Source organism: Athene cunicularia (assembly GCF_003259725.1).
Source record: "Athene cunicularia isolate RWA chromosome 24 unlocalized genomic scaffold, athCun1 chr24_part1, whole genome shotgun sequence".
Lineage (NCBI taxonomy): Eukaryota > Metazoa > Chordata > Aves > Strigiformes > Strigidae > Athene > Athene cunicularia.
In genome coordinates, this window is record NW_020799132.1 from 4,564,447 (window position 1) to 4,590,720 (window position 26,274).

At 50.0% G+C, this 26,274-nt stretch overlaps 1 protein-coding gene across 2 annotated transcripts in view; it reads right to left on the bottom strand.

Moving 5' to 3' along the window:
* Positions 1 to 26,274, bottom strand: part of GRIK4 (glutamate ionotropic receptor kainate type subunit 4) — a 192,310-nt gene that overhangs the window by 35,741 nt on the left and 130,295 nt on the right. For both annotated transcript variants that reach the window (XR_003399943.1, XM_026863740.1), the window contains exons 8-11: positions 23,817 to 23,870; positions 11,510 to 11,671; positions 4,360 to 4,512; positions 3,038 to 3,142 (exon numbers count right to left, since the gene is read on the bottom strand). Coding sequence is in view for 1 of the 2 variants with exons in the window: in XM_026863740.1 (XP_026719541.1) it covers positions 3,038 to 3,142; positions 4,360 to 4,512; positions 11,510 to 11,671; positions 23,817 to 23,870 (474 nt within the window). In the remaining variant the exon portion in view is untranslated. The remainder of the gene's footprint in view (positions 1 to 3,037; positions 3,143 to 4,359; positions 4,513 to 11,509; positions 11,672 to 23,816; positions 23,871 to 26,274) is intronic.

Genomic DNA, 26,274 nt, shown 5'->3' on the forward strand with positions numbered 1-26,274 from the left:
AAAACCATCCAGCTCTTGGCAGGATCCGTGCCTGAACTCTTGCTGAGGGTAACAGCTAAAGAGGAACAGGTCCCGTCGAGACTGATTAGTCACTTCTAAGTTAAAAAGGTTTGATGTGGCAGGGATTGCGGAGGGTCTCAGAGCTATCAGCTGGTAACTCATCTGTAGCTCATCAACAGACCAATTAGACACCCCCATCACTTGCGCTGCTCTGTCTCAGGACAGCCTTTAGCTAAACTGCAGCTAATCGGCCACATCTAGGACTGGGTGAGAGCGCGGGGTCACCGGCAGAGCTGGGGACAACGTGCCTGTGGCAGGGCTCCAGCCCCGACAGCAGCTTCCCCTGCCTCTCCTCCGCGCGTCCGCCTTCCCCGGGGCCGTATAAATCACAGCCCCTCTTCATTCCCTTCTCCTGTTAAGCTGCCAAGCTCCGGCTTTTAGTTTACTGCAAATCACTCCGCTTGAAACCAGAGGGGTGTGCTGCAATGTTTTTTAAAGGGGCAAAGAAAGGGGAAAAATAAAAAGATGACATTTACAAACTCAGTCCTTGTCAGATCTATGGATCACCAACACATTAATGAGTCTGTGCTTTATCGCACATCCGATGAGCACAGAGCAGCTCTCATATGGCTGGGGAAAAATTCCCGCAAGTTAAGCTAAATCTGGAAAAGACACGTTTGGTGTGTTACATAAATGTATTAAAAATTGGATGTCAAAAAGCCCTGCCTCTCCTTGCCCAAAAGCAACAGCAAGTTAGAAACTCTTAAGTGCCTCTAATTTGTTTGCTGACTGGATCAGCTTCAAAATTCGGTGGATTCTCTCTCAAAGCTGATGAGCTGGAAGTCCCAACGGCTTTGATAGATGGAAGGAGAGCGAGGGCGAGAGAGAAAGAGAGAGAGAGAGAAATGGGCAGAGAAGGTGAGCTTGATTAAAACTAAGGAGGGAATAGAAGGGTTTCAAACAAGAGCCTGAGCAAATCAGTTTATAAACCCCCTGAGAACAAGATTGTCTCCGGGATGTAGATGTCTGTTCCTTACCCCGTCCCCTCACAGTGGGTTTAATTAAATGATTTTTAAGGATTTATTTAGTAATTTTTACTACAAGAAGCTGGGCTGGCGAGAAGAAAATAACCATCCATTGCACAGCAGAGTGGCCTTTGGCTTCCCTTTGCAGTGACCACAGCGGTGGGCAGGACCAGGCAGGACCCTGCCCAGGTTTTACAGCACATCACTACAAACTCTTGCAGCCTGTGAGGGGCCCTAACACCCCTCCGGGCATTGCTATCAGACAGGCAAGACCCCTGAGACGGGGCTGCGGAAAGGCTGCCTCGGGCATACGGAGCAGTTTTATGAAGACTAACTCCTCCCTGGTGGGTCTCGGACAGGAGAGAGCTCCCAGCCAGCACAGGCTCTCACACCCTGCACCTTGCTACTGCGACTGGAAGTGACTGGAAGTGATTTCTCACCACTGCGTTCTGCTGGGAAATTTGAAAAGCTTAGTCCCAGTGCAGCTTTCTCGGGTACCTCCGAAACATGAAGCTGCTTATTTACCGAGCTGTTGCAACAGGTCAAAAAAAAAAAAAAAAAAAAAGGTTTTCTCCTGTCAAACTGGGTTTGTGGAGGAGAAGAGCTGAGGCTTTTGTTTCAGGGCACATTAGGCTGCAGTCAGAGCTCTCGGTGGAGCTCTGGGAGAAGGACTGCTCCAAGAGGACCTGTGTGTTTAATGTGAACTCCTTGCCACATTTAAACACATCAAAAACATAGCTGTCATAGCGAGGTTTATAGCGTTTGCCTCCTTTGCTCCAGCTGAATGCATGCTCTTAATGCATACGGGCTTAGATCTGTCACTTTTGCTCAGGGTATGATGGGTTTGGGAAATGATTAAAAGGGCATTGGTGCCAGGAGAGATCTGACTGTGGGGAAAATGCCATCCTGATCCCCTGCTCGCTCAGCTAAAGGTAGCATCAAAGCTGAGCTGTCATATGACAGGTAAGAACTGGCAGGCAACATCCTTGCCAAGGCTAAAATTCACTGCTGCCAGACCAGGGGAGATCTCCTAATGCCAAAATGCTCTGTCGGTGTGGGGCAAGACACAATAGCTTTTGTTCCCTGCCAGTGTCTAGGAGAAGTGGCAATCTCTGAGAAAAGGGCAGGCGTGGAGCTGTCAACAGGGAAATAAGAGAGATGAAAACCCTTTTTCTGGGTCTTCCTTTTTGTTCCTGAATGAGGTCTGGATTTAGCAGTAAAACCCTAATTCCTTGGGCTCGTGTCACGGAATCTCACCAGTGTGACATCTGTGGCCCCACACAGTTATCCTTAACCTTAGCCAAAGCCAGGAAATATCCCTTGGACAGAAAGAGGGTAACAAGCACAAAAGGGACAAATGCTGGGAGGAATCTACAAGCACTGAGACAAAAAGCAAATGAGAGTCTGAGCTAAGCAAACCCATTGCAGACGAACACGCACCATGGAACTTTGTGCTCCCTCCTGCACACCACGCTGGGGGGCTCCTGACACAGGACTGCCCCCTTCTCTTTCCCTCCCAGAAGTGGCTGTTGGGAGAGGTTCATAGTACCCTTTTTTTTTTTTCCCATTTTGTGGGAAATTCTCCCATTTTTCCCCATCCAAATAATTTTGAGTACGTGTGTCTTCTCCACAAGCTTCGGAACAAAAGTGTCTCGAGCGTGAGCTTGTATCTGGCACACACTTTATGCCCTGAAATATCTCCTGCGTAGGGGGGGTTCCTGTGACAGGACAGATATTGGCTCTAACATCACCACCTCAGGGGCCTGACACATTAAGACAAATCTAAATTACCTCGAGACACGTTCTTGATGAAATGAAACACGGTGTGTTTGCCAACCCAAGCCCGGCAAGAGCTGCTGTCACATCCACGCCGTGCTGTCGCTTGGTGAACACCTAATCTTGCAAAAGGGGGGGGCCTGCAGCCCCCCTCAGCCCCCGCAGCAGCAGCCCTTGCCAGGCCACGCACAGACCGTCCCCGGGCACCGTCCCCAGGGCAGCGTGGCTGCTCCTACCTGCCGGAAGCCACTGCGGGTGTGCTGCAGGATCTTCAGGGCGTAGTTGGATCGCTGGCCTTTGCTGTTGAATTCGATGTGGCCGGTGAGACCTTCCAATTCTACCTGTCCAAGAGAGAATGAGTTACAGCGCCCATCGAGGTGGCTCACCCCACTGCCCACAGCAGAGCCAGGGGTGATGGCCACTCGCCCCACGCACTGGCCATCCACCCTCCCGGCAGGTACAGCCATGCAATCCTCGTGTCTCAACCCTCATCACTTTTGGAGCCTGCCTAGGCTAGCAGAGAGATGCGGAGGGGAGCAGGAGAACCAACAGCGTGAGGTGCAGGGCTCCCCAAATTTCTTTGCTCCAGCTGACACCAATTTCTTTGCCTCCCAAATTTCTTTGCTCTGTGGCAGGCACGAGCTCTTTGCTGTCTCGCACTGAATCACTAGCTGGGGATTCCTCCACAAACCATTATGTGCTGTTTCAACAGCGTTAAGCCGGTGTTTTAACACAAGAGCATGTTGCAACGGAGCCAGGATGAGTGTCTAGCCTCGCTGTGCAGATTAACCACTGCTCACTTGCTGCTGGAGCACCTCTTCAGTAATCAGGGCAAGCTACTGGGCCTCCTAGCAGCAGAGCCAAGGGAACCTGAAGGATTTTGTTGTCTCTGTCTAAGGGTGAGGTTTAAAGCAGGGTTCACGTGCATGGACTGAAGCGGTACAAGGTTCAGGTCCAGCTGAGCCTTCCTCTGGGGGAAAGAAAAGTCTCATGACATTTCAGTTGCGCCCCAGGCTCAGAAAACACGCTCCTTCGGCGTGGTCAAGCTCAGCTCTGAGGAATCACCTTGGCAGACACCAACCACCGGACAACGCTGAAATTTCAGGGTCTGTTCTCGTGCCAGAACTAGGCTTGATCGGTTCCAGCAACCACTCTTTGGGGTTCAGTGAAGCCTAAGCCCCATCACAAGGAAACTCACGTCTTGCTCCTGAGCTCTAAACAATTGTACTGCGTGAGCTTTTATCAACTCACGTTCACTGAAAACAGAGCTCAAATCACTTAGAAACATCCATACTTAAAAAAAACCCAACAAATCCAACCACTGAATTCCAGTTTTTCTGCAGCAAAGCCTGAAAAACGGAGTTTCATGTCGTTCCAAGGCCAGTGACAAACCAGCCCTCAGATCTCCTCTCTTTTCATTCCCATCGCTACCTTCAAACAGATCGACACTCTGTGCTCGAGAACTGTGCCAGCACCGGCAGGTACATCCACGTCTCCTGCTTCTGGCTGTGACGAGCACCAGCTCCTACCACTCCAGCAAACTTCAGTCCCTTCTCACCATTCTCAGGTAGTTCATCAGGCTGGTGCCGTGCTGCCAGATCTGGGCAGACCCACAGGACAGGGGTTTCACTCCGATCTCCTGGCTCCGGTTCAGCTCCTGCACGGCAGTCACCACCGTATACACAGCATCGAACAGCAGGGCAGAAGACAGCTGTGGGGATAAGGAAGAGAAACACTGAGAAGTTGAGACGAAAATCGAGCCTTCCGCTGCACCTTCGGGACCTTGCAGCAAGCAGGAGACAGCTCTATCCACAACCTCGGCGGAAGCCCAATCCTCAGCCTCCTCTGTGCAGACAGCAAGCACTGCTTGCCTGCCACTCTGCTCCAGCAACACCCTGCACCCATCCGAGGACAGGGAGGCAAAGCAGTGGTGCCCCTGAGCCGCTGTGCCTGTGTAGGCATCACTGGGACAAGCGTAAGCCCATTGCCAGCCCCAGTCCCACTCCCGGTCCGTTACATTTCTCCTCCTCTTCTTGCTTGCTTCCTTACCCTTTAAGTCTCTGCTTGCTTGATCCTCAGGGTTTCTTCCATCACTGTCACCCTTCTATCTCTATTTGTCCCCGTCCTTTCCCATTTTCTTCTATCTCAGTTTCCTACAGTATTAACCTTTTCTAATCAAGGTGTGGGTTGGTTTTTTTTTTTTTTGGTGCTTTGGTGACCCCTGATCAGTCTGTTGGCCGGGGGGAACACTCCTGAGAGCATCAGGTTTGTGAAGTTCTTAAATATAATAAGAATAAAGATCCCGTTCCAGCACCCACAGAAAGATGACCGTGCTGCTTCAGCCTCCATTAGGCGCCAGAGAGTCCTCCTTTGGCCGCTGCTTCGAAAGGCAGATCCACAAGAAATGAGGTTTTGCTAGATCTGCTTCTCAAGCAACTGAGCCCTGGCTTTCAGACCCGTAGAGACCATCTAGTCCCTTCTACAGCCTCCAGTCTCCTGCTGGATGTTACCTGCTCTGTAATAGACTGCTAAAGCGCCGTCCAGAATCACAGAGCTCATCACCTCTCTTTTCACCTTTGCTTTGTTTGCCTTTAATCAGATTTCTTTGTCCATCAGGCCTCACAAACGGTGATTTTTTTTTTTCCCAGGCTCAACCGTTTCAATGTTTTTGATCTAGTTAATAATCAGCCATTTGCTCTCTCATGTTCACTGTTGTGACTAAGATTTCACTTTTAATTATTGTCACCTCCTGACTCTGCTGGAATTAAGCCGTTGCAGCTCATTACCAAGAAGGCTACATCCTCATATAGACAAATATCCTCACAGAAATCCTCATGGCTACTTCCGAGAGCATCCTCTTACCATCCCAGCTCCTGGCAAGGGGTTTGGTCTCTAGCCCGGGGCTCCCCTCCTCCACCTTACCCTGTTTGTGACTTACGGCACTTCAGCGGTATCTCCATCTTCTATTTCTCCCAAAGTCTGATTAGGTTTTTTCACTTCTGCCCGTGGCTCTACAGGAGGGACGGCCTTGCCCAGTTCAATCATCCCAACGAACCTTTGGCTTCAGCTGCATGACTAATTTGAACAGAGTGAGCCAGATTTAACCCTGCTTGACCTTACTCGGATCAGTGGTGAGACCTCGTTGACCACAATGGCCCAGGATTAGGCAGTTAACAAGCAGCGCAAAACCTTAAAATGTACAATCCCACCTAAATTATAAGGTATGATTCCAGCCTGATGCTAGTAAAACCCCAAGCACCGGCTCTAATGGCACCAGTAACCACCTCTCACTTTCCCAGCCCTAGTACAGACTCACATTTGCTCTGTCACATTCCTCCTGCATGTACCAATTTAATCTGTTTTACACAGATAGCATCCGGGGGCTCTCCAGTGACCACCGAGTGGCTTGACTGGCATCTGTCAGTCTTGTATCTGACCTGTCTCCCATGCAACGGGCAGCACCTTTGGTCATACATGTTGAGGGCTTTCTGCTAATAATAAGGATTGCCTGGCTCCAGAGCTATAAAGTTTTACTACAGCTATTTTTGCAGGAGGCAAACTGTAACACCAGAGGAGCTGAGCAGCCTGAGGACACACAAGGAATTGGTGGCAGACTGGGACCAAGAAATCGAACATCCTGTCTCCTATCCTGTGAGATAGCACAGGTCCCTGTGCAACGGCAGCAAGGCTCCCTCCCGCACTCCTTCCCTTCCCTTCCCTTCCCTTCCCTTCCCTTAGTCTCCTATGGTTTTTTGCTTTAGTATTGACATCTGACCTCAACAATCCCCTCCTGGGAAGCATTTTCCAGAGCTTCTTAAAGGAGCGGATATATCCTTCTCCCTACCTTTCTTTTTTTCAATACAAGTTCTTTTCCTCATAGGACCTCTCCATCCTGCCCCGTCCTCAGCCCCTGTTCCGTGAAGCTCTTTAGCACATACTCAGTTTTAACTGTGGACCGAATTCCCTTCAGGTCACAGGAATCCATACACAATTAGCAATTGCCCTCCTGAATCAGGACCCATATTAATACCAGTTGGCCAAACGAAACTGTTACGAGAGCAAACGCCACCCCTGCGACCCCAAAGTTTCACCATCTTGTACCAAATCAGAATACTGGCCCCGCATTTTTAACTGTCTGCTGTTGGGTTTTCATTTCCATTTTCCCTGAGCAGTTAATGATCTCTTATTAGCTGGTGAGCAAGAGACTTGTAGATCTTAGTGAAGCATTTGACGTTATTGATTGGAATATTTTACTCCTTAGCCTCAAATAATTTGTTAGGATTTCTGGCAGCCCCCTATGATTTCAAGCAATTTAGGGACTCGGGAGGGGGTTGTGATACACAGGATCAAGTCCCTTCGGTAGGAAAGGGAATCCCTCCCATGCCCTCAACCACACCTCTTTTCTTTTTTTAAAGAAAAATCACAGCTCTCCTCAGAAGCACTGCATTTCCATTCCTGATGCTGCTTATCATTTACGCCAGCCATTCCCTGCCCCACTGGGCTCAAAATCAGGCTCCTCTGCCAGCCTCTCAGTTCTGTGGGCCCTGGAGCATGGCACCTGGATGGCATGGGAGTCTGGCAGCACAGCAAGACGCAAGTAAACGGACCCTTGCGCCTCCTTTTAAACACCTACCTCGATTCCCTCTTCAGTGTCTCTTGAACAGCCACCAGGACTCAGACCTAGGGCAGTTCACGGCCTTCACTCTTCCCTTCTCTCTCCTCTGGTAGGAAAATCCTCTAAAAGACTCCAGGTGAGATACGGAATCCTGCTCCACTGCCACCTGCAACCCTGCCAGCAGCGCTGCCGCTCTCCCCTTCGCCTCACACCTCAACCCAATGCAGCCTTTTCTCTGTTGCCCTGCACGACCGACCTCATGGCCATCTCCCTCTGCCACTGCTCACTCGGTAACTCACAGAAAATACATCACATTCAACACAGCAAGGTAATTTGGGATGCAGGCTGAGTGGAGGAAACCATTCACAATTACACCCCATTACAGTGCGGCAGCTCTTCTGGGTTCTTTGGTCTCTCTGGCTTTTGCAGGTGGGCAAGTGTCTTCTCTCAAGGTTAACTGGGGTTAAACGAGGTTAACAGAAGCTCGCCGCTTCCAGCCATCTCCAAATTGAGATGAGGACTGGGTGATTTCAGCACATCCACTCCACCTCCCTGCGGGCTCACCTAAGTTAGCGGAGCGGCACGTGAAGCTGCCTGACTCTGTGCTGGAATTGATGCGGAGCAGCCACAGGGTCCCTCGTGCCTGGGGGCCATAACCTTCAGCAGAGGAGAGGAGAGAGAGCTGGAGGCAGCCCCCTTTTAACTTCCTCTAGGAAGATGCAGTCCAGGGGATCCGTCACTGCTCTTGTGTACATCACCTCAACTTTCTTCATGTTGCCTATAAAATCTCTCACTACTTTTTATGTTCTCATTTTAAACCACAGTTTTGTCACTCTGTCACAAAAAGCCAATTTGCCTGTTAACAAATTGATTCTCCTCCTTGCGTGCGTCGTCTGATTTGTGCAGATCCCTGTTGTTTTTGTGCTGCCTCTGTAATGTAAGAGCTCTGTGACAGGCTGCACGTGAAAGGCTCGGTAAGCTCAGTGGTGGTCCTCCACTCGCAGCTTCATGGGTCTCAGGGGACTTCCCTCTATCCCTAAAGCTTAATTTTTGACAGTGAAAGCTGCTGATAAAAATTGCCCATTTGATGGATGCTTTGTCAGAACAAGGCTCCAGAAAAAGGGAGTGGATGGCGGGCCGGGCAGAGAGGCTGGCTGCTCCATTGCCCTCAGCACGCTGCTCAGCTGCACGAGGAGAGCCTGCGCCCAGAACTAAGGAGGTGCTGCAGGGTACAACTGCGACACAAAGCCCTGGGAACAACTCACCACCTAGAAAAGGTCAAGAAACAGATCTCCAGCCCTTGCACGCATCAGCTGGCAGGACCATTCCCACCAGTGGCTTTAAGACAGCCAACGGTATCAGATGCCCCGTGTCTCCGGAGCGGGGATGTGCCTGAGCCCTACCCTGGCACGCTGCAGCACACCTTCCTCCCAAACACTCCTCTCTCTGGAGACTAACAGCAGGTTAACCACAGTGCAGTGTTTGCTTTTTTTTTTGTTGTTTGTTTGTTGTTTTTTTTTTCATTTATGGAAATTTCCCACATAAAGGCCATGTTTAAACATAAACTGATATCCAGGGAAATATGAACAGGTTTGGCTACTCTGGGTTATGCCACGTGTTTGTTTTTTTTTTTTTTCTTTTCTTCCTAAAACATTATCATCTGTATCTTTGCCCCCAAACATAACACAGAGAATTAAAACCATTAAAATCCTGTGAAATAGACTTTACAATCTGGATTTTATTCAATGACATAAACACTTAATTACAAACATCTGTTTTAGCCTAAATTCTAATTACCTAATCTAGCCATCTGTAATTTGAATGATTTTCTCTGATTTCCTTTCTTTGCAATGTGATTAATGAGAATGGCATTAGAGCAAGCAGCTCCCTCCTCCTTCCTCAGATGCTTTCTCAGCTCTAGCAAGAAAGCCCTGGGATTTTGCAGCTCACAGGAAACCTCCCTCCTGTCACTTCCAGCTGTTGAGCTGCTTTTTCTCTTTTTAGTATGAGCTATCCCACAAAATATCTGCTTCCCAGGGCTAGAAGGGGAAGTTCTTACACAGAGAGATGCTCTCTGGGAGAGAGATTTCCTGCCAGATTTCCGACGGCAGAGACAATGCGCAGCAAAATGGCACTGGATTTCTCTTACAGAGACAGGAGAGGAAACACACGCCCTGTCTGGGAATATTTCACTTCACCTCTGCTCTGTTCCTCGACCACCCAGGGCAAGGGCCCTTTTCTCATCACCTGGGACCTGGCGTATCGGTGAGGGGAGCCTTGCCACCAACACAGAGCGAACCTTCGCATCATCAGGGAGAAATCACCGTCTTTGGTTTCAGACTCTACACTAGGGTTGGGGAGAACCAAACCCACTTTTCGATCACGCTGTAGATTCCCCCATTTGTACACCAGGAGTAACAGTCTGTCCCGAGCAGCTGAGCACCACCTAGCACAAGGGCAGCTACCAGCACAGGGCGGGTGCTTGGGAAGCCGCTGCAGCCCCCGGGAAGCTCCCCTAATGCTGGAGCAGTTTAGATCAGGGTGATGCAGCATGGCCAAGCCCTCTTCCTCCAGACGTGTCCTCCCTGGCCCAGGAGGAAGCCCGCTTATATGGCTGATTAAATGAATTAAGTCAGCATCCAGCTGAATATTACAGCTGAATATTACACTGATGGGTGATTTAGGCTTCCAAATCAAACAGCTCCGTTCAGTTCTGAACTCCTTCACTCTTTCCAAAAGAAGTGCTGCAATGGGGCGTAATCTTGCATCCTTCCACCTACAGATTTTGCTGGTTGTTCAAGGCAACGCAGGGTAAGAAGGCGCAATGAGATCACTTATTTCCCCACCACACCTGCTACGCTCCTGTTCCTACTGTCTCCTCTTTGTACTATTGGAAGGAAATTTAATTTTAATGACTCCAAACAGTCCCTGCAACTGTCATCCAAATGGGAAGCTTCCTGGGAGCAATCCTATAAAGACTGATCAGAGCAGACAGCAAGCTCACTGCAGCCACCCCCACCCCAGAGGGCTGGGAGGAGGGAGAGCAGGATGGTCCCAGGCACGCACTAACCATGGCCTGGCCTCCATGGCAAGCCAACAGCATGCGGAGACAGAGGGCAGAAAGCTCCTTATTTTGCCTGCCTAAGATCACTTTGAAGTGATAATAAGGAGGTTTTCAGCAGCACACAGCTGCCTCAGCTTGTCAAAGGGACTCAGTTCATTCAAAACGATGCAAAGGGTTCCGCTGATGGCATTTTGCTGTCTCTCCCCTCTCCCAGCTCCAGCCGTGGCCCCCTGCATCCCCGATTTGGCAGATTTGCTTTGCAAACCTTCCCGGTTATGAAGAGTCCCTAGGGAAGGTTTCGGTGCTGATCTGCACACTCATCAGGGAGATGTTAGAGCACGCAAATGTAACACAGCCCCTTGGCATCAGCCTAAGCCCGGCCCTTTCTGTGCTATTTGCATCCAGACTCCCTCTTCCACAAGCCATTTTCCTAGAGGTAAAATACACAGGGACAAATTTCACCAGGGAAACACTGAATCAGGGCTGCATCATCCCCTGCATTCACACAGAAATGTAATTCAAGTTAAGATTAGGCTTGAATTTAAAGCTGTACAGCCATTCAAGCAGAGACAAGCCCTCTAAAGCTCTACACCCACAGCCCCCCACCCTCCGGGTTCCTTTGGGTGACCTCAGGCTTTCAGGATCACTTTAGTATTCTCCAGATCTGGAAGCTTCCCTGTAAGTCATAGTTTGACACCCCAACTCCTCTCCTACCTACTCAACAAAGGTGCTCTGGCTGGTTCATCCTTCTCATTCCCGCACCACCAACACCCCAAGACCGACAGCCACGAAAGTCAATCCAAGCAACAGCAGCCCGGTGATAATCAGTCAATAATAATCAGTCAATAATCAGTCAATACCGTGACCATACATTTGAGAGCAGAGTTTCTACCTCTGCATGGTCTTCACGCTGCGCTGCCAGTGTTTACTCAGAACCAGCCTGCAGTGCTTTTCACAAGGTTTTCCTGATGGCCTACAACACCTTCTGCCTCAGGGAGGCTGTGGGCAACGGGAATGGATTTTACTTACCGCTGGCCCAGTAAAAGGAGCGTGATCACAGTTCTCCTGCCAGGACTGGTTGAGGCTCTGGACAAACTCTTGGAAGAAAGCATGAGACTGGTTGAAAATGGAAAATCCCAGGATGTTGACTCGGTCGTCCAGCAGGCTGTCCAAGCGCTGGAGGGAAAACTCCTAAAGCAGCCCAGAAGAGAAAACAGGATTAGGGAAGAAAACACGCACCAAAGGCTTCAAAACCACTCAACACCCTTGAAGGAAAAATGGGAAAAATGGGACCACACCGCTACAAGAACCTGCATGCAAAATCTACTACCTCCGAGTCTGGGCTGAAACCCACCCACCGGCGGGTAAGGAAGAGCCTGGGTGCTAACCCATGGTTTGACTCTGTGCGCTGCCCATCTCAGGCTTTTAATGAAGTTGTCAGCCAAGTCCAGTACGTTATTGGCCAAGTTTCACAAAAAGACCAAAACCCCTCCAAAGCAGGTTTTGGGAACTATTAATTTCTGAGCCACGGTTCCTGCCCACCGTGCCTGAGTGCGGTGTTATTCTTTGCAGCTTATAAAGCAGCTCTTCTTCGACGGGCGGTTCCCTGTAACACCGAGGTTACAGCACAGGCAGCGAGCTGGGTGATAGTTTTCAGATGAAGCCAGTAACCTGCTCTAACTGGCCAGAGAGGGTCAGGTCTGTTGTGGGAGGTCCAGAGCACAGAGCTCCTTTGCAGATTTATACTCCCCAGGCAACACCCTCTCCCAGAAAAGATCCCTGCTGTTTTCACCATGAAAACCCTGCTGTGCCTGGGTATCACTATGGCCCAGAGCCCCAGACAGTGCGAGCACACGGGCAGTGTCCATCCAAACCTGGAGCAGGAGGGATGCCCAGGCCACCAAGGCCACCAGACTGTGGAGACCCTGGAGAGAAACTGAAGTCCTTTATTATTCCTCATTTCCCCCAAAAGCACACTGAACTGGACCCCAGCCTGGGCTGCAAACGTCATCTGCTGAGTGAAGCTGCTCTACCACCACCGTACCCAATTCGGTGACATCAAGTTTAAGGTGTTAAATTAAAACAGTTCCTCCCCATGGGACAGTCCTGCACGGGTCCTTCCTGCCATCACGTACCAGGAGATGCCACTCATGGGCTATCCTAATGCCCTGGGGAGGGTGGGAAGGTGTTTTAACTGTGGGCTTTGGAGTAGGGCCCATCCTCTTGCATTTCTGAAGAGCAAAGTGGTAAGATGTATTTAAAAAAAAAAAAAAGAAAAAAAGAAAAAAAAGGGAGAGCTCTGTTTTGCTGCTCAGGTCAATGGAAGCAGTTACACGACAAAGCCAGTTTCCTGGAGAAGAGTCCAGCCCTCCTTGTCCTATTAGCAGGAAATAATGGTGCCTTCCTCACTAATTTCTCTTTTGCTAATTGCTAAAATGGAGTGAGAAGGTGGGAGTAATAGTTTCAGAAACTGCTGGATACCCATTCTCTTCCATCACCAATATGAATGTCTTTCGGCTCCGTGGGCTATGAGATTTCAGCAAGTCAAGTCATTTTTTATCTTTCCTGCGTACGCGTGCACGTAGGAACAATGTCTGTAAATCTCCGAAACATGGAGTTACAAGACTATTCCAGCACAGCAAACTCCCACGAGAATGTGATCAGACAGAGGATTAAATGCATTTTGGACACAACCGCATTAATGTTAGGTAACATGAAATTGCCTGTGAACTATTGATTCATCTGAATGATATTATCCTCCTGCCTTCCTGACAGGTTATCCGTTTACCCACGGCATCTTGTCAACCTGTGCAACGAGGGCAGATGGCTAATGAGGACCTGGGCCCGAGGAGATCCCGGATGCAAGCAGAGCAGCAGGAGAGATGTTGAGCCCCTGTAAAATACTCCCCCCACCCCCCAGGCAGAGCTGGGAGGAAATTTGTGGGGGGCACAACAGGAGCAGCTGCCCGACTGCCCTCTTGGCTTCCTTACATGCAGAAGGAAGAGGAGATGTGAGGTACCAAAGCACCCCCCCAGTCCCAGGCTTCGGTCTCAGGCCAGATCATCCCAATCTCAAGGCAGCTGAAATTAGTACCTGCTTTTATTGTGCCTTTTCTGCCCTGAAAACATTTCTAAGCTTTTGAGGTTGCTCAGAACCCTGGCAGGTTTGTTACTCTACTCCTTACACTTTGCTCCTTCAATTGGCGATTACTGGGTGAGGGAATGAGCCCCGCTGGTCTCACTTCACAGCGGGGAAACTGAGGCAGAGATGGGATTTGCCCTGGTCACGCGTCGGTCGCAAGGCTGAGCCCGCGGCTCCAAGCCAGTCCCAGCGCCCGGCTCGGCTCCCTGCGCAGCTTTCGGGAGGGACCTGGATGTTCAAATGTTAACAGCAGCTTTTCCTCAGCTCCCGTTATTGGTGGCTGGTCACTGCAAGCTTCCGTCTTTTCCTAGGCAAGCTTCCAGCTGCAGAAAAGCCTTTTTTTTTTTTTTTTTGTCGTGCTCATAAAGCAGCCACCTCTGTAGCACACGGGGATCGCATGGCCTGTACATGACCCTTTCCCTGCCCCTTCCCTCCACCCCAGCTCTGACCCTCTGCCTTTAAATGTTTTTCCATCAGACATGCACAAGAGCATTCTGTGGGCCCAGGTCAGAAACAAGCAAATGAGCCATGAGCTGCCTATGCAATGAGATGGAGATAAACCACCCTCGGGGACACACTTCATTTACAACGGGATAAGAGAGATTTGGTAAGGTCGGGCTTACTACAGAGGGCAAAGGGGTGAGAGCATCCGGATACTCCAGCATCTGCCTCTTCAGCTTCGGACCCTATTTGTTTTTTTTTTCCTTTTCCTACACGGTCATTCACCACGCTTGACATTTCCAAACCCACGCTTTGCAAACACAAACTCATTTGCCATTCAAGGCCGGCACCGCTCAGCGGATTTCCAGAGCACGACGCCCCATCCTCTCCATCCTGCTCCCACCTCCCGCCCTGCCCTCCCGCTGCAAGGGGCGAGCGCGGGCGGGAGAAGGGCTGGGAGCCCCGTTCTTGGACGCCAGCTCAGGCGGCTCCTCTCCCCCCGCATTTGCATGCGAGTGTTCACACATTTACCTTTCCAGAGACCGGGCTGAGGTAGGGAAATACTGTTCACATCTGAGAAGCGAGGCTCAGACACGTGAAGGGCTCTGTAGCGGGTGCACAGGGATTTGGTGTCAGATCCAAGGATTTCGCATTGAGATGCACTGAAGCTGACTTTTGCCTAAGCTAGGGGAAATTTTAACCAGTCCGAGCACAACTGTGCTATACACACACGCCCGACCTTGCCTCGACTGCGAGACAAAGCTGGTGGGCCTAGTGCTTACCCAGAATAGTTTCCCAGATGCCTTCCCTCCCCTCCTGTGGTTACTCTTTGTTATCCGCAGTGCTGGCTCGGGCTTTTGCAGGCTTTCCAATGCAATAAGAGCAAGGAGCCATTAGGAAAATAACTCACACCTGTCAGCAGATTCTTTTTAAAAGGGGTCTCCGAGCCCTGGTGCACCTTGTTCGAGCCTCCTCCGCCTGAGCAAATACAGCTTTGTGACCACAGGCTTTCAGGCAAGACAAGGGTACCTGGTGAACACAAAAGGGGGGGGATCAAAGAGATGGGTGCAAACAGCAGCTCCCTTATTACTGCCTCTTCCACCGCCAATGATTTTTTTTTTCCCCTCCTTACACTGGAACAATTGCAGTAGTTGAGCAGCATTTTGCCCTCTGCCTCAGTCCAGCTCCTTTATGCCAACCAAGAGCAACCTGAGGCACAGGGAAGACTGTCAAAAAAAAAAAAAAAAAAAAAGAAAAAAAAGTCACGCCAAGGCTAATTTCAGGTACACCAACCCTGGCTGCCTGAATTCTTCCCCCTTTTTCAGGTTGGTTTTTAAAGCACTCACCAGAAGTCAATATTCTATTTCATGAGGTCTCAGAAGAAAGTGGGCCCTGAGGGTCTGCAGCCAATATTAATGAACTTTTACACAAGAAAAAAATCCCTAGGCTTTGCTCAAATCACAGGAAATTCTGCAGCAGCACCAGGCAATTACAGTGTAGATTTTCTGACTTCTACTACGGGGCTGCAACCACTAAATATGTGCTGTTAAATAACAACACTTAGCAATTCTATGGCACTCTATATTTTCAAAGTGCTAGGCACACATTAGCTAATTGAATACAAAGGGGTTCCCTGGGAGACAGCACTGGAGGAGTTATTAGAGGATGAAGTCACTCTTGGGTTTCTGTGCTTCATGCGGCACTCGACCTGCATTCTCACTTCACAGCAGCAGACAAAACCCAAGGAGTGACCCCAACATTTAGATCATTGGAAGGACCTGGCTAATAAAAGCCACACAGCCAAGCTCAGTAATTCATGATTTTTAAAGCCATGAGCCTGGATTTTCTGGCGTCACTAGCTCTGAGTTACGATCAGGAGATTTATGGGCTACAGACTCCATTCCATTAGAAACATAAACCCATATGGTACAAGTGTATTACTCACAGAGTCACAGAACCAACTAGGTTGGAAAGGACCTTGCAGCTCCTCTAGTCCAACCATGACCCTCACCCTGACCGTTCCCAACTCCCTCAGCGCTGGCCCAACCCGACTCTTCAACCCTCCAGGGATGGGGACTCCCCCCCTGCCCTGGGCAGCCCATTCCAACGCCCAACAGCCCCTTCTGCACAGAAATCCTTCCTGACATCCAGTCTAAACTCTCTGCAAGTCTCTTGACTTGCACGTATGGATGATATGCCAGATAATCCGAGCCGGGACTCAACACCCACGAGCCATCTCCCACCTCAGCCTGCACGGGTGACGGGGCTCCCATGACGCGCCGGTGGGTTTCTGGTGGAAATCCCCCTCCTGCCCTGCCCGTTTCACTCCGGCTCTGGAACTCATCACAGCAACACGCTGCTCCTCACATCGTCACAGCACAGTGCCGGGTGAAGGCACAAAATCACTGCTGCCTTGCCCCGTGGGGATCCTGCCAGGACATTGTTGTGCCCACAATACAGAGAAGGAAACTGAGGCACAGTGCAAACTATTGCAAGGGATTAAAAACCTGACAGCGCAATTCAGCCCAGGAGAGACGTGGATGAGCAACAAGCCTTACAATGCAAAACATCAAGGCCAGCATTTGCATTTAAGCATATAATTAATGAAGTCTCCTCCCAGACCTGCACCTAAGGGATGCACTCCCAGACTACAGTAGACTCTGCAAACGATGGCTGGGTCTTCCCTGGCTACTGGCCCCTCTGCCACCGATCACACCCTCCCTCCCAAGTCTGGGAGACTTCTGCACGGAAAGGGCCAGTCAAGCAGGGGACTAGTAGTGTCATAGCAGCCTGCCTGATAAGCAAACGGTTTTTAAAGTGTGGAGCTGCGAACCCTCGAGACTCCCCGGCAGTGCCACGCTGTGGTCTCACTTCAGCGAGCGGCTCCCGGTAATTGCTCACTCCGCAGCGGCGAGGCGGGCAGTTTGCTATTCAGTGCCCTGCATCAGCCACTGAGCTCCTTCCAGCTTTATCGATTTAGCTGGTGATATTGTTCTACATCCCATTTGCGTGCGCAGAACCTCGCTTCCTGACTCGATTCTTATCACATTTTTTAATAACCTAGATCACCCGGGAAGCAGGGAGACAGCAGCTACTACCTGCACACTGGAGACAAGTATAAGGACGTTCCTGTTTCATTTTCAGTGACTCCAAGAACTTCCCGCACACCCTGCTCAACCTCAGGCCGTCCCAAGCCCCTGGGAGGAACAGGATTTGCTCAGTTCAACCTACACCGACAGTAAGATGTCCCCCCTTGGTCCTCTCTCGTCACACACACACACACACACACGTGGTTACCTTCCTCTTAATTACTGTGAGGATTTTACTGGATTTTTGGATCTGCTGATGTGCAGCCTCCAAAACGCCCTCTGACACTTGTCAGCAGGAGAAACTCCTGGTGCTGTAAGCTCAGCAGCTGCACTGACCTCATTCCCCTCGGTCCCAGCCAAGGATCCGGCCCTCTGAGGGCAGCGAGGGCTGATTTACACCAGGCACAGGCTGGCCGTGGGTCCAGAACACACTGTACTGCTCCTCCTCTATTTTCACGTGGAATGAGAAGGAGAATACTCGGCCAAGGCTTCCATTTCTCTATTAAGCCCTTGCTCTGGCAAAACTTCCATTTTAAGAGTATCTGGTGCTTAGAAAAGCTGTCACTCTTCAAACACAGACTGTTAGTTCCCATACTGAGATTGCCTGGCAGCTTTTAATCAAGAGCCAAACCTTCAGCTGGTGCAAAGTCAGCACAGCTCTAGTGACTTCACTGCTGACATCACTGGGTGCCAATTTGCATCATTATTCACCGTTTTAGGGTTAACTGGAGGAGACAAAGTACCTCAGCTCTTGGTTCTTATGGCAAACAAGACTCTTTTTCAGGGAGTCTCTCCCCAGGCCATGGGGTGGCAGGACTGCTACGCTTAGTCCAAAGGGGCAGAAGATACCACCCTGGTCCTGCTGACACCGAACAGATCCGGTGCAACTGCTCTGCCGTTACTCCAGGTTTTCACAGTTCAGGCACAAACCACACGTTGAGTCCAGAGCAAGACTTGCTGACAGAGAGGGGAGCAGAAGGGCTACTCTTCCTCCAGGGACACCCAAACAAATGGCTAAAACACGGATTCCTCACAAGAAGCCTGAAAGCCTTTAGGCTCCTGAGGTCCCCTACAGTGCTCTCGTATTGATGGCAGTTGTTAACAGCACCAAGAGCGCAAGAAAGAAGAAAAATGTGCAAATCAACAAAGGACACAAAACACAGATTACAGTGAACGACCTTCCCAGGGCGGTACCTCCCATCCTCCTCCGTAAGAGAGGGACCACCACCCGAGAATCACCACCGGCCTTGTGCACGGCTGTGTGCTCGTCACCCGACTGGGACGTTTGGCCCCTGCAATGGTCAGTCCTTCACAATCTGTCACCACTGACCGATTTCTCCCCTGAGATCATCAGACCTCCTCTGCTAGATGTGGCAGTGGAGAAAATACTGGCCTTCGCCTCTCTGGATCCTGTTGCCCTCAGGGCTGAGTTGCCCGAGTCTGTTAATCATTCCTAAGCTCCTCTAAGAACACATTTATTTATTTACTCAAGTGGACAATATTATGTTAAGTGCTTTATGGTTCTCTTGAAAGGCTTGGTTTATTTATAAACTATTGACAGAGTCAATAAGTTTATAATGGGCCGCATGTAAAAATCAATTTCTCTGGAAGAAAAAAAAAGTCATCACAGCAACAAATTGTGGCCTTTTGAGTAGGGAAGTGAATGTGGGAGATCTACCCAAGGCACCGTTCTTTGGCCATTCAAGAGGAACCGTGATCTCAGCGAACTCAGGGACGGTTGAGGGGATCCATCCATATATAATCTGGTTGCCCTTACACAGCTGGCACATCACAAAAGCATTGGTGTGTCCTACGTGAGTAAGGATGGGTCTTTTACTGCCTCGTGCAAGGGGAGCTATTAACATTTTGGAGGCTGTTCTTCAAACAGGAGCACTTTAGAAAAATACATTGCCCACAGCCTTAGTGAAAGCAATTTACTTCAACTTCTCTGCAGGGAGCCTAAGGTTTGAAGAGTGACAAATCCTCAAAGAGCAAAGAGGTCAAGTGCTAACGTTGGGACCTGAAAAGCACAGCGCCTGGAACACAAGGTGTAGAAAGTCTGAAAGACAAATAGGACGAGACAGCGTGAGGGCAGAGGAAAAGAGAGAGGTTTGCTCTCACATCAGAGGGCCTGGGCTGTATCTTAAGGAATGATTTACTCAACAGCTGGAAATCAAGCACAGGATGGACTCTGAACAACGCATAAAGAAGACCCAGACAGGTAAGTTAGCACAGGCAGCAAAATGCAGGGAGGTGCAGTTATTGCCTCGTCTAAATCCTCCTTTTCTCATGCTAACTAGAATGAGGAGAAATTGCTTTGGCATCCTTGCAAAAACCTGATTTGTTTGTCCTGCTACCACATGCCACTGGAAGTACAAACCATAAATCCAGGGAATGATCGGGGCTCTACAAAAGGGTTTGCATCAGCTACCGGGAATCTGGAAGGCTGACCGGACTGAAAGGTAAAATTTGTCAAAGCAGAACAAGAGCGTCCGCCCTCTCCGCTCGCTCAGGGGAGAGCGAGGGTGCCTGCGGCCAGCAGAGCTGGTGCAGCGAGGCCAAACACCACGGCCTGGGCTGGAGCTCACGCCGCAGAACCGGACACAAAAAGAGAAGGTCATTTCACCAAGAGACGGTAATTTCACAAAGCGGGACTAAAAGCCTGAACTCCACAGCCCTGGTCAAATACGAAGCTGTAGTTCACTTTCCCTCTGCTCTACTTTCAATCACTACTTCCCTCCTTCCAAAGGATGTTTCCATAATGACAAGCTCCTGCTGAAATGTGCGATGTTGTCTGGGTGATTTGGACGGTAATTTCCTCTCCAGTTCCAACAGAGCATCCAGAGCAACAATTCACCTTTGAAAACCTCATCCTATATGAAGACCAACCTCTTTAAAAATCACTAAACAAAGAAGAAAAAAAACCCAAAAAACAACAGAAAACAAAAAAAAACACCAAACCCAAACTGATTTATCCGGTCTCTGGAAATTGGATACGGCAGCTGTTTTATCAGCAGCAACACCTCCGCACAATATTGGAGAACAAAACTGCATCCGATGAATAGACTGTCTGACTCAAGGCACTAGTAAAACTTCTTTACACCTTTCTTCTTACAGTAATAATTTTAATTGTTTCAATTATTTCCATCTAATCTCCTTGATAAATGTTTTAAAATTTAAACCCAGCCTGAGGTCCATGCGTTATAGTAAAAAAAAAAAAACAAAAAACAAAGACAACAAAAACAATAGGGGGAAAAAAAAAAAGACAAAACCAACAAGAAGCTACATCTAATTAACAGGCTAAAAGAATTAATTGCAGCACAGGATTTTGGAGGTATCCAACACACCCCCTGCTCTGCGCTGCGGATTTCAAGGATTTCCAGCACTAGGATGGATTTTTTTTTCAATGCACAACAGCCTGATTGCAATGATATTATTATTATTATTATTATTATTATTATTATTATTATTATTATTATTATTATTATTATTATTATTATTATTATTATTATTATTCCTACTATTATGGAGCACACCTTGCATGGTCACGAGCTGTGTGGATACACGGAGACCCTGTGCTCTGCTGGGGCGCAGGGAAAGGCCGACGGGCAGCTCTGAGCTCATCCCAGCACTGCACAAACCATGGCGCAGGGAGCAGCTGGCCACCGGGCCGGCGTTTGCCATTCACCAGCAGGAACTTTCAGCCCTCCCAGAAGGGTAAGTCCCAGACCAAGGGAGTGTAGTCGCTCCCTGGAGACGCCGTGAAGAACCTTTGGTCAAACGGAGATTTTTCTGCAAGGGGACTGAGGGCAGGAGGGTGCTCAGTCGCCGCGAGCACGCCACATGCAGATGATGGACGTGGGGAAGAAAAATGCAACAGAGCTGCTCTGTTCTGCGACTTTCATTAGGACTCCTGGAAAATTTGTTGAGCGTCTGTTGCTGACAAAAAGGGTCCCCTGAGCTGGCTGAAGGAGGCTGATAATGAATTTGCACGCAGTAAATTAGCCTGTGGATATTTTTACATCAGACTGCTCGCCTCGGCTCCGATGGAAATGCACTGGGGGGCCGAGGACTTCCTCCTCATTTGCTCCCGCAATCTCCTGCCAAAGACTGGCATCTGCTTTCACACGGCGCTCTGCCTCCCCGTCGAACGGCGGGCAGAGCAGCGCTGACGCTATCTGCAGTCATCAGGCTGGCTACCGAGCAGCCGTCACCCCCGAACCGCTCTCCCGTGAACCGGCGCCGGAGAACTTGCAGCAACTCGCCTCCATCTAACGCTCCGCAGAGAGAGGAGCTGCAGCACACAACTAGCTGTTGGCTGGGCTGGGCTTATTAAATAAAATTAATGCTAGAAGACAGAAAAAGAATTCCCCTCTAGTGCCGCAGGGCAGGTGTTTAATTCAGCATTTTATCCCCTTTCCTCTTATTTTTTTTTTTTTCCTGAAATATTTTTCCATCTCCAAGCAGCTTAATGCTGTACAGACTGTCTATTCCTCTTCTGATGGGTTCTCCCTGCATTTAAAGCCATCTTTTAGCTTGCTCCCCTTGACAGCAGTTCACTCTGGTTTTATCTTTTCTATTAGGCAGTGATTGCAAAACCTCAGAGGGTTCATTAGGAGCTTGATAATCCCTCCAGATTTATTAGTCTAAATTGCTCACTCCCATCTCTCATCCCCATTTAAATATTACTAATTTCCTTAAACATCTCTTCCATCTGCCCAGTTTTTGCCCGATGTCACCTTTCTTTAATGGTCCCTGCCAAAAATCCAGTCAGTTCTGCTGAGGGCTGGTCTTTTGGACAAAGTGGCAAAATAACCTGGGTAAACAGATTAATATCCTGTGAGAGAGAATGGCAAAAAAAATTTCTTTTTTTTTTCCTCACCTGCCATAACTGCATTGCACTAGATGAATGGGTTTCAAAGACAAATCTCACCTCTCTGACCTCCAGCAAACGCTTAATCACACCCACACTCAAAACCAGTCTGGTGGTGGTGGTGGTGGTGGCAGTGGGGAGCTTAATTTTTATAGTAATTTCTGTTGTCCAAGCACCATCAGGAACATGGACTCCGCTGTGCTGGTGATGTGCAAATCCCTTATGATGTGCATAGTCCCTGTCCGTGGGGTGCATGTGACTGCCGGGAGTGGGGAGGGCAAGCGGAACAAGAAACAGCTGTTGGGACTGGAGGGCAACAGGAAAGCTACTTGCTGGGACTGGGAAATGACTGGAGTGGTTTGGTGGCTGTGAGCAGGATCTGATGGGGACGGCCACTGTCTCTTACCAGCTCCACCAGCACAGCTACACTCGGACTCGGGGCTGGCACTGGGGCTGAGCAATCACAAAGCAGCAGCCACCACCTTAAAACAAGTGGCCGTCACCTCCCGAGGGGGCAGCTCTTCCCTCAGCTCCATCACTGGGTGGGGTCCCCTCCAGGTACAGCCCCTTCCCTTCCCTGTCCCGCAAGGTTAGGACCGACGGACCAAGCACTAAGCAGGAATCAGAATCCTGTTGATTCAGGTAGGAAGCTTGGGGCTTTTTCTTGGGTTTTGCATTTTTCCCTTTTCTGACATCTCCTTCCCCTATCCCTTTTTCATTCTCCATCCCAATTGCTCTCTTGGCTTTCAACCCCTCCACTTCACTCCTTCCCCCTCCTCCTCTCCACTCCAGCTCTCCTGCCTACACATTTGGCTCCATCCGTTCCCGTCTGTCTCCCACCCAAACACAAAGCGTGATTCAGCTCTCGGCTTTCCTGGCACACACACACCCTGGCATAAATATTAATAGAAATTAGAGAATATGAGTATCATTTGGGGTTGGAAGGCACCTCCATTTAATCATCCAGCCCATCCTGCTGCACTCAGGTTTCCATCATCCCCACACCAGCATTAATAGGTAGGAATCTGGTCTCCCTGGCAGCAGCATTTCCCCCACGCCGCTTGGCAGCCTGTTGAAGAGCCTTGTAGCTGCTGCAGCAAGAGAAGTTTCTCTGATGTTTATTTTGGGTTTCCCCCTGCTGCTGCCTAAGCCCATTACTCCTTGTTTAGCACAGTACTCTGGGATTTAACCGCACGATCCCCCCATTAATGTTATTAGTAGCTATAAAGCCAAATCACCAGGGGCCGTGCTGAAGATATACCCCGCTCTGCCTCTCAACATTTATGGCATCATCCTTGCTTTGTCTTACACAGCTGCTCTCAGAGGCACAGCAGAAAAGCACAGGGCTGTGGTGCCCTCGGCATGCCCAGCCCAGCGCAGCCAGCCCTCCTCCCGGCATGGGAACGGGCTCAGCTCGGGGGCTGACACCTCCTGTGCCCTCAGGTCAGGAACCACCCGTCTGCTGGTGCTTCCCAAAGACCCACACGTCTCATCGCACCGGCTCTGCCACGATGTCAACAAATCCTGCCTTTGGCAGCTGCACGGGATCGATCGGTGCCGCTGAGCGTCCATCAGCTTTCACCTCCCGACAGCTGGGGTAAGACTCGCCCGGACTGATGCTCAGGTTTGCAGGGGGACACCCCTCCTTGCCTCCCTCCCTCCCTCTCCACCGCGAATCCCCGGCTCCTCAAGCACGTGGCTCTTCCCAACGCTCCCACGGGCCGGGGAGATCAGCTCCCATTAACATGACTCTACACGCACGCGGGAGAAAAGCCGAGAAAAACGTCTTACCAGATTAGTGAAGATATACGTGTAATAGGCAGACGCCATTCCCAGTTCAGCTGCCTGTGAAGGAGAGGAAAGGAGATTAGACCAGAACCTGACAATCTTCAATCTCCACTCCGGCAAGGCAGAGACTGGGCCACATTTGCTTTTTCATCCTTATCGCTCCGTGCAAGCGAGGCTGTCTTCCTGCAGGCGGGGAATGGTGGGACACAGCAACACAATTTGACCTGTGAAATTAAAGTCTGGGGAAGCAATTTTTCAGCAGGACTGAGCCTACCTCTGAGGTCTCCTCTCCGCAACAGCACTGAAAAAGCACCTCCACGGGGGCTGCCTGGCAGAGAGAAACCACCCAACACTGCACAAGACGCCGCTCCGGACCCCTGTGACCGTCTCTGCTCCCTCTGTGGCACGGTGCAAGATGGCAATTGGGGATCTCTGCATGTGGCCCCGTCCCTTGGGTGTATCCAGCCAAGGACCACCGGGAAGGAAGATGCCCACTGGAACCAAAAGCTCTTGCACCCCAGAACAGCAACCCGTACAGACCCTGGCAAGGCGAGGTGGGGTCCTGCAGCCCCAGCCCGAGGCCTCCAGAGCCCCTTGGGATGAGGAGTTCCTGGGGTGTTTGGAGGTTGGCTGAGCTTTGCTGCTCTGGAAATGGATGCTGCTTTTCTCCTGTTCAACTGCCAACATCGTTTTTGAACATAATGAGGGAAAGAAGCCCTTGAGAGAGCTCAGGGCTTGTCCCTTTCACCACAAACAGCGTGATGGAGAGAGCAAGGCAGGAGAAGCTCTTCTGGAGTTACAGCCATCCCAGGGGTGGTTTTCCCACATGTATCAGTCAGATTTGGGCTCCATTCCCACAGATTAATTAACATGAATGAAGTATAGTAACTCAGCATGTTCTCCAGAATTTAAACAGGGTCCCGATGGACACAGAAATAGAAAAAAGGAGGTGAAAGTATATGGAGATGCAGAAAGAAGGACACAGGTTTTTCCATGGGATGATCTGTTCTGGAGATCACGAACCAGATCATTGAAGTCCTTTTCCAAAATTCAAAATTCTAAATAAACAACAAGTCGTTTGTGGGAACAGATGCTCAGAAAAGTGGCGGATTACTCTGCAGATCCTCCTGAAAGCCTGTGTTTCACTGCCAAGCACAGCTGGTCTCAAATCGTGCTTCTGGACCTTGACAAAGAGGTTTTCCCATCACCCCAGACCACACGGAGGAGCTGGAGGCTGGGAGGGAAGGACCAAAGGCAGCTCCTCCTCCTAACGTGGTTTTAGACCCTTTCCATCTCCCCCTGAAGCTGGAGGATGGTGACAACAGAAAACTAGTGAAGGGAAGATACGAGGAGGCAGCTCAGACTGCAACTCTCCTGACTCCTGCCTGTTCTTTACCTATTTCTGCACAAAACCGAGTTTGTCCCCACCGCAGTGGAAGCAGACGGGGGCAGCAGGGAAAGCGCTGGGTGCCCACAGAGGACTGACGGTGGCTTAAGTCTGGCTGTGTCCAGCCCTCGGGTTGCACGTTATCACCCTGTCCCCTGCACAGGTGGAAAAATGGACACAGCAATGTCACTTGACCGAAAGAGCACCACGACTCCAGAGGAAGCTCCCACCCAGCCTTTCAGCCAGCTTTCCAGACAGCTGCCTTATTTTTAAGCCCCTACACAATAAAACCCGGCACCCATTTCCCTCCCTTTTTCCCTTCCTGGGGACAGTGATAATGTCAGTTCTTCTTCTGATCCACTTTGAAGTCAGTGCATTTGATTTCAAGGGCAGAAAATCAAAGCAAGCAACAAAGCGCTTCCTGTGAGCATTGCTCCCATCCATTTAACGTGCCTGCCGGCAGGTGGGCACCCCGGACAGGCTGGTAATCAAGGAAGCAACCATGTGTCTCCAGACCATATGTGGAAGGTAAAGGATGAGAAATTGCAATTTCTCTCAATGTCCGAGGCCAGGACTGGTCTCCTGGGACAGGTCTGACACAAGGCACTTTCAAACCAAGTGCATTTTTCTTGCTTTTGGTGACTTGTGGGCAGGGGCCAAGGTTGTACCTAGTTGCTCACCACAGCCTCACTCCTTACTCTGGTTGCACCTCTATAAAGAAAATACTTCCCAGCTTCCCAAGGTGCAAGAAGTTGCCAGATCAGAAGCCCGTTATTTATTACCCTCCATTCCTACAATCCTCTAGGTGGGAAGACTACATTAGGTTTTAGTGAACTGCTGAAAAATCATGGCAATCTCTGACATCTTTATCAGTCATGGCAGAAGGATGCTCGAGCCAGGAAGGGAGGCTGCGGGTGCCTAGAGAGTGCTGCTGTGTGCCTGTGGGAAGTCACTATAGCAACAGAGGAGGGGGACAGCCCTCAGCAGCCAGGCAGCACACAACGGGGACCAGGAGAAACAGAAAAAAAAAACAAAACAAAAAAAAACCAAACACACCCCCCCCCCCAAAACACC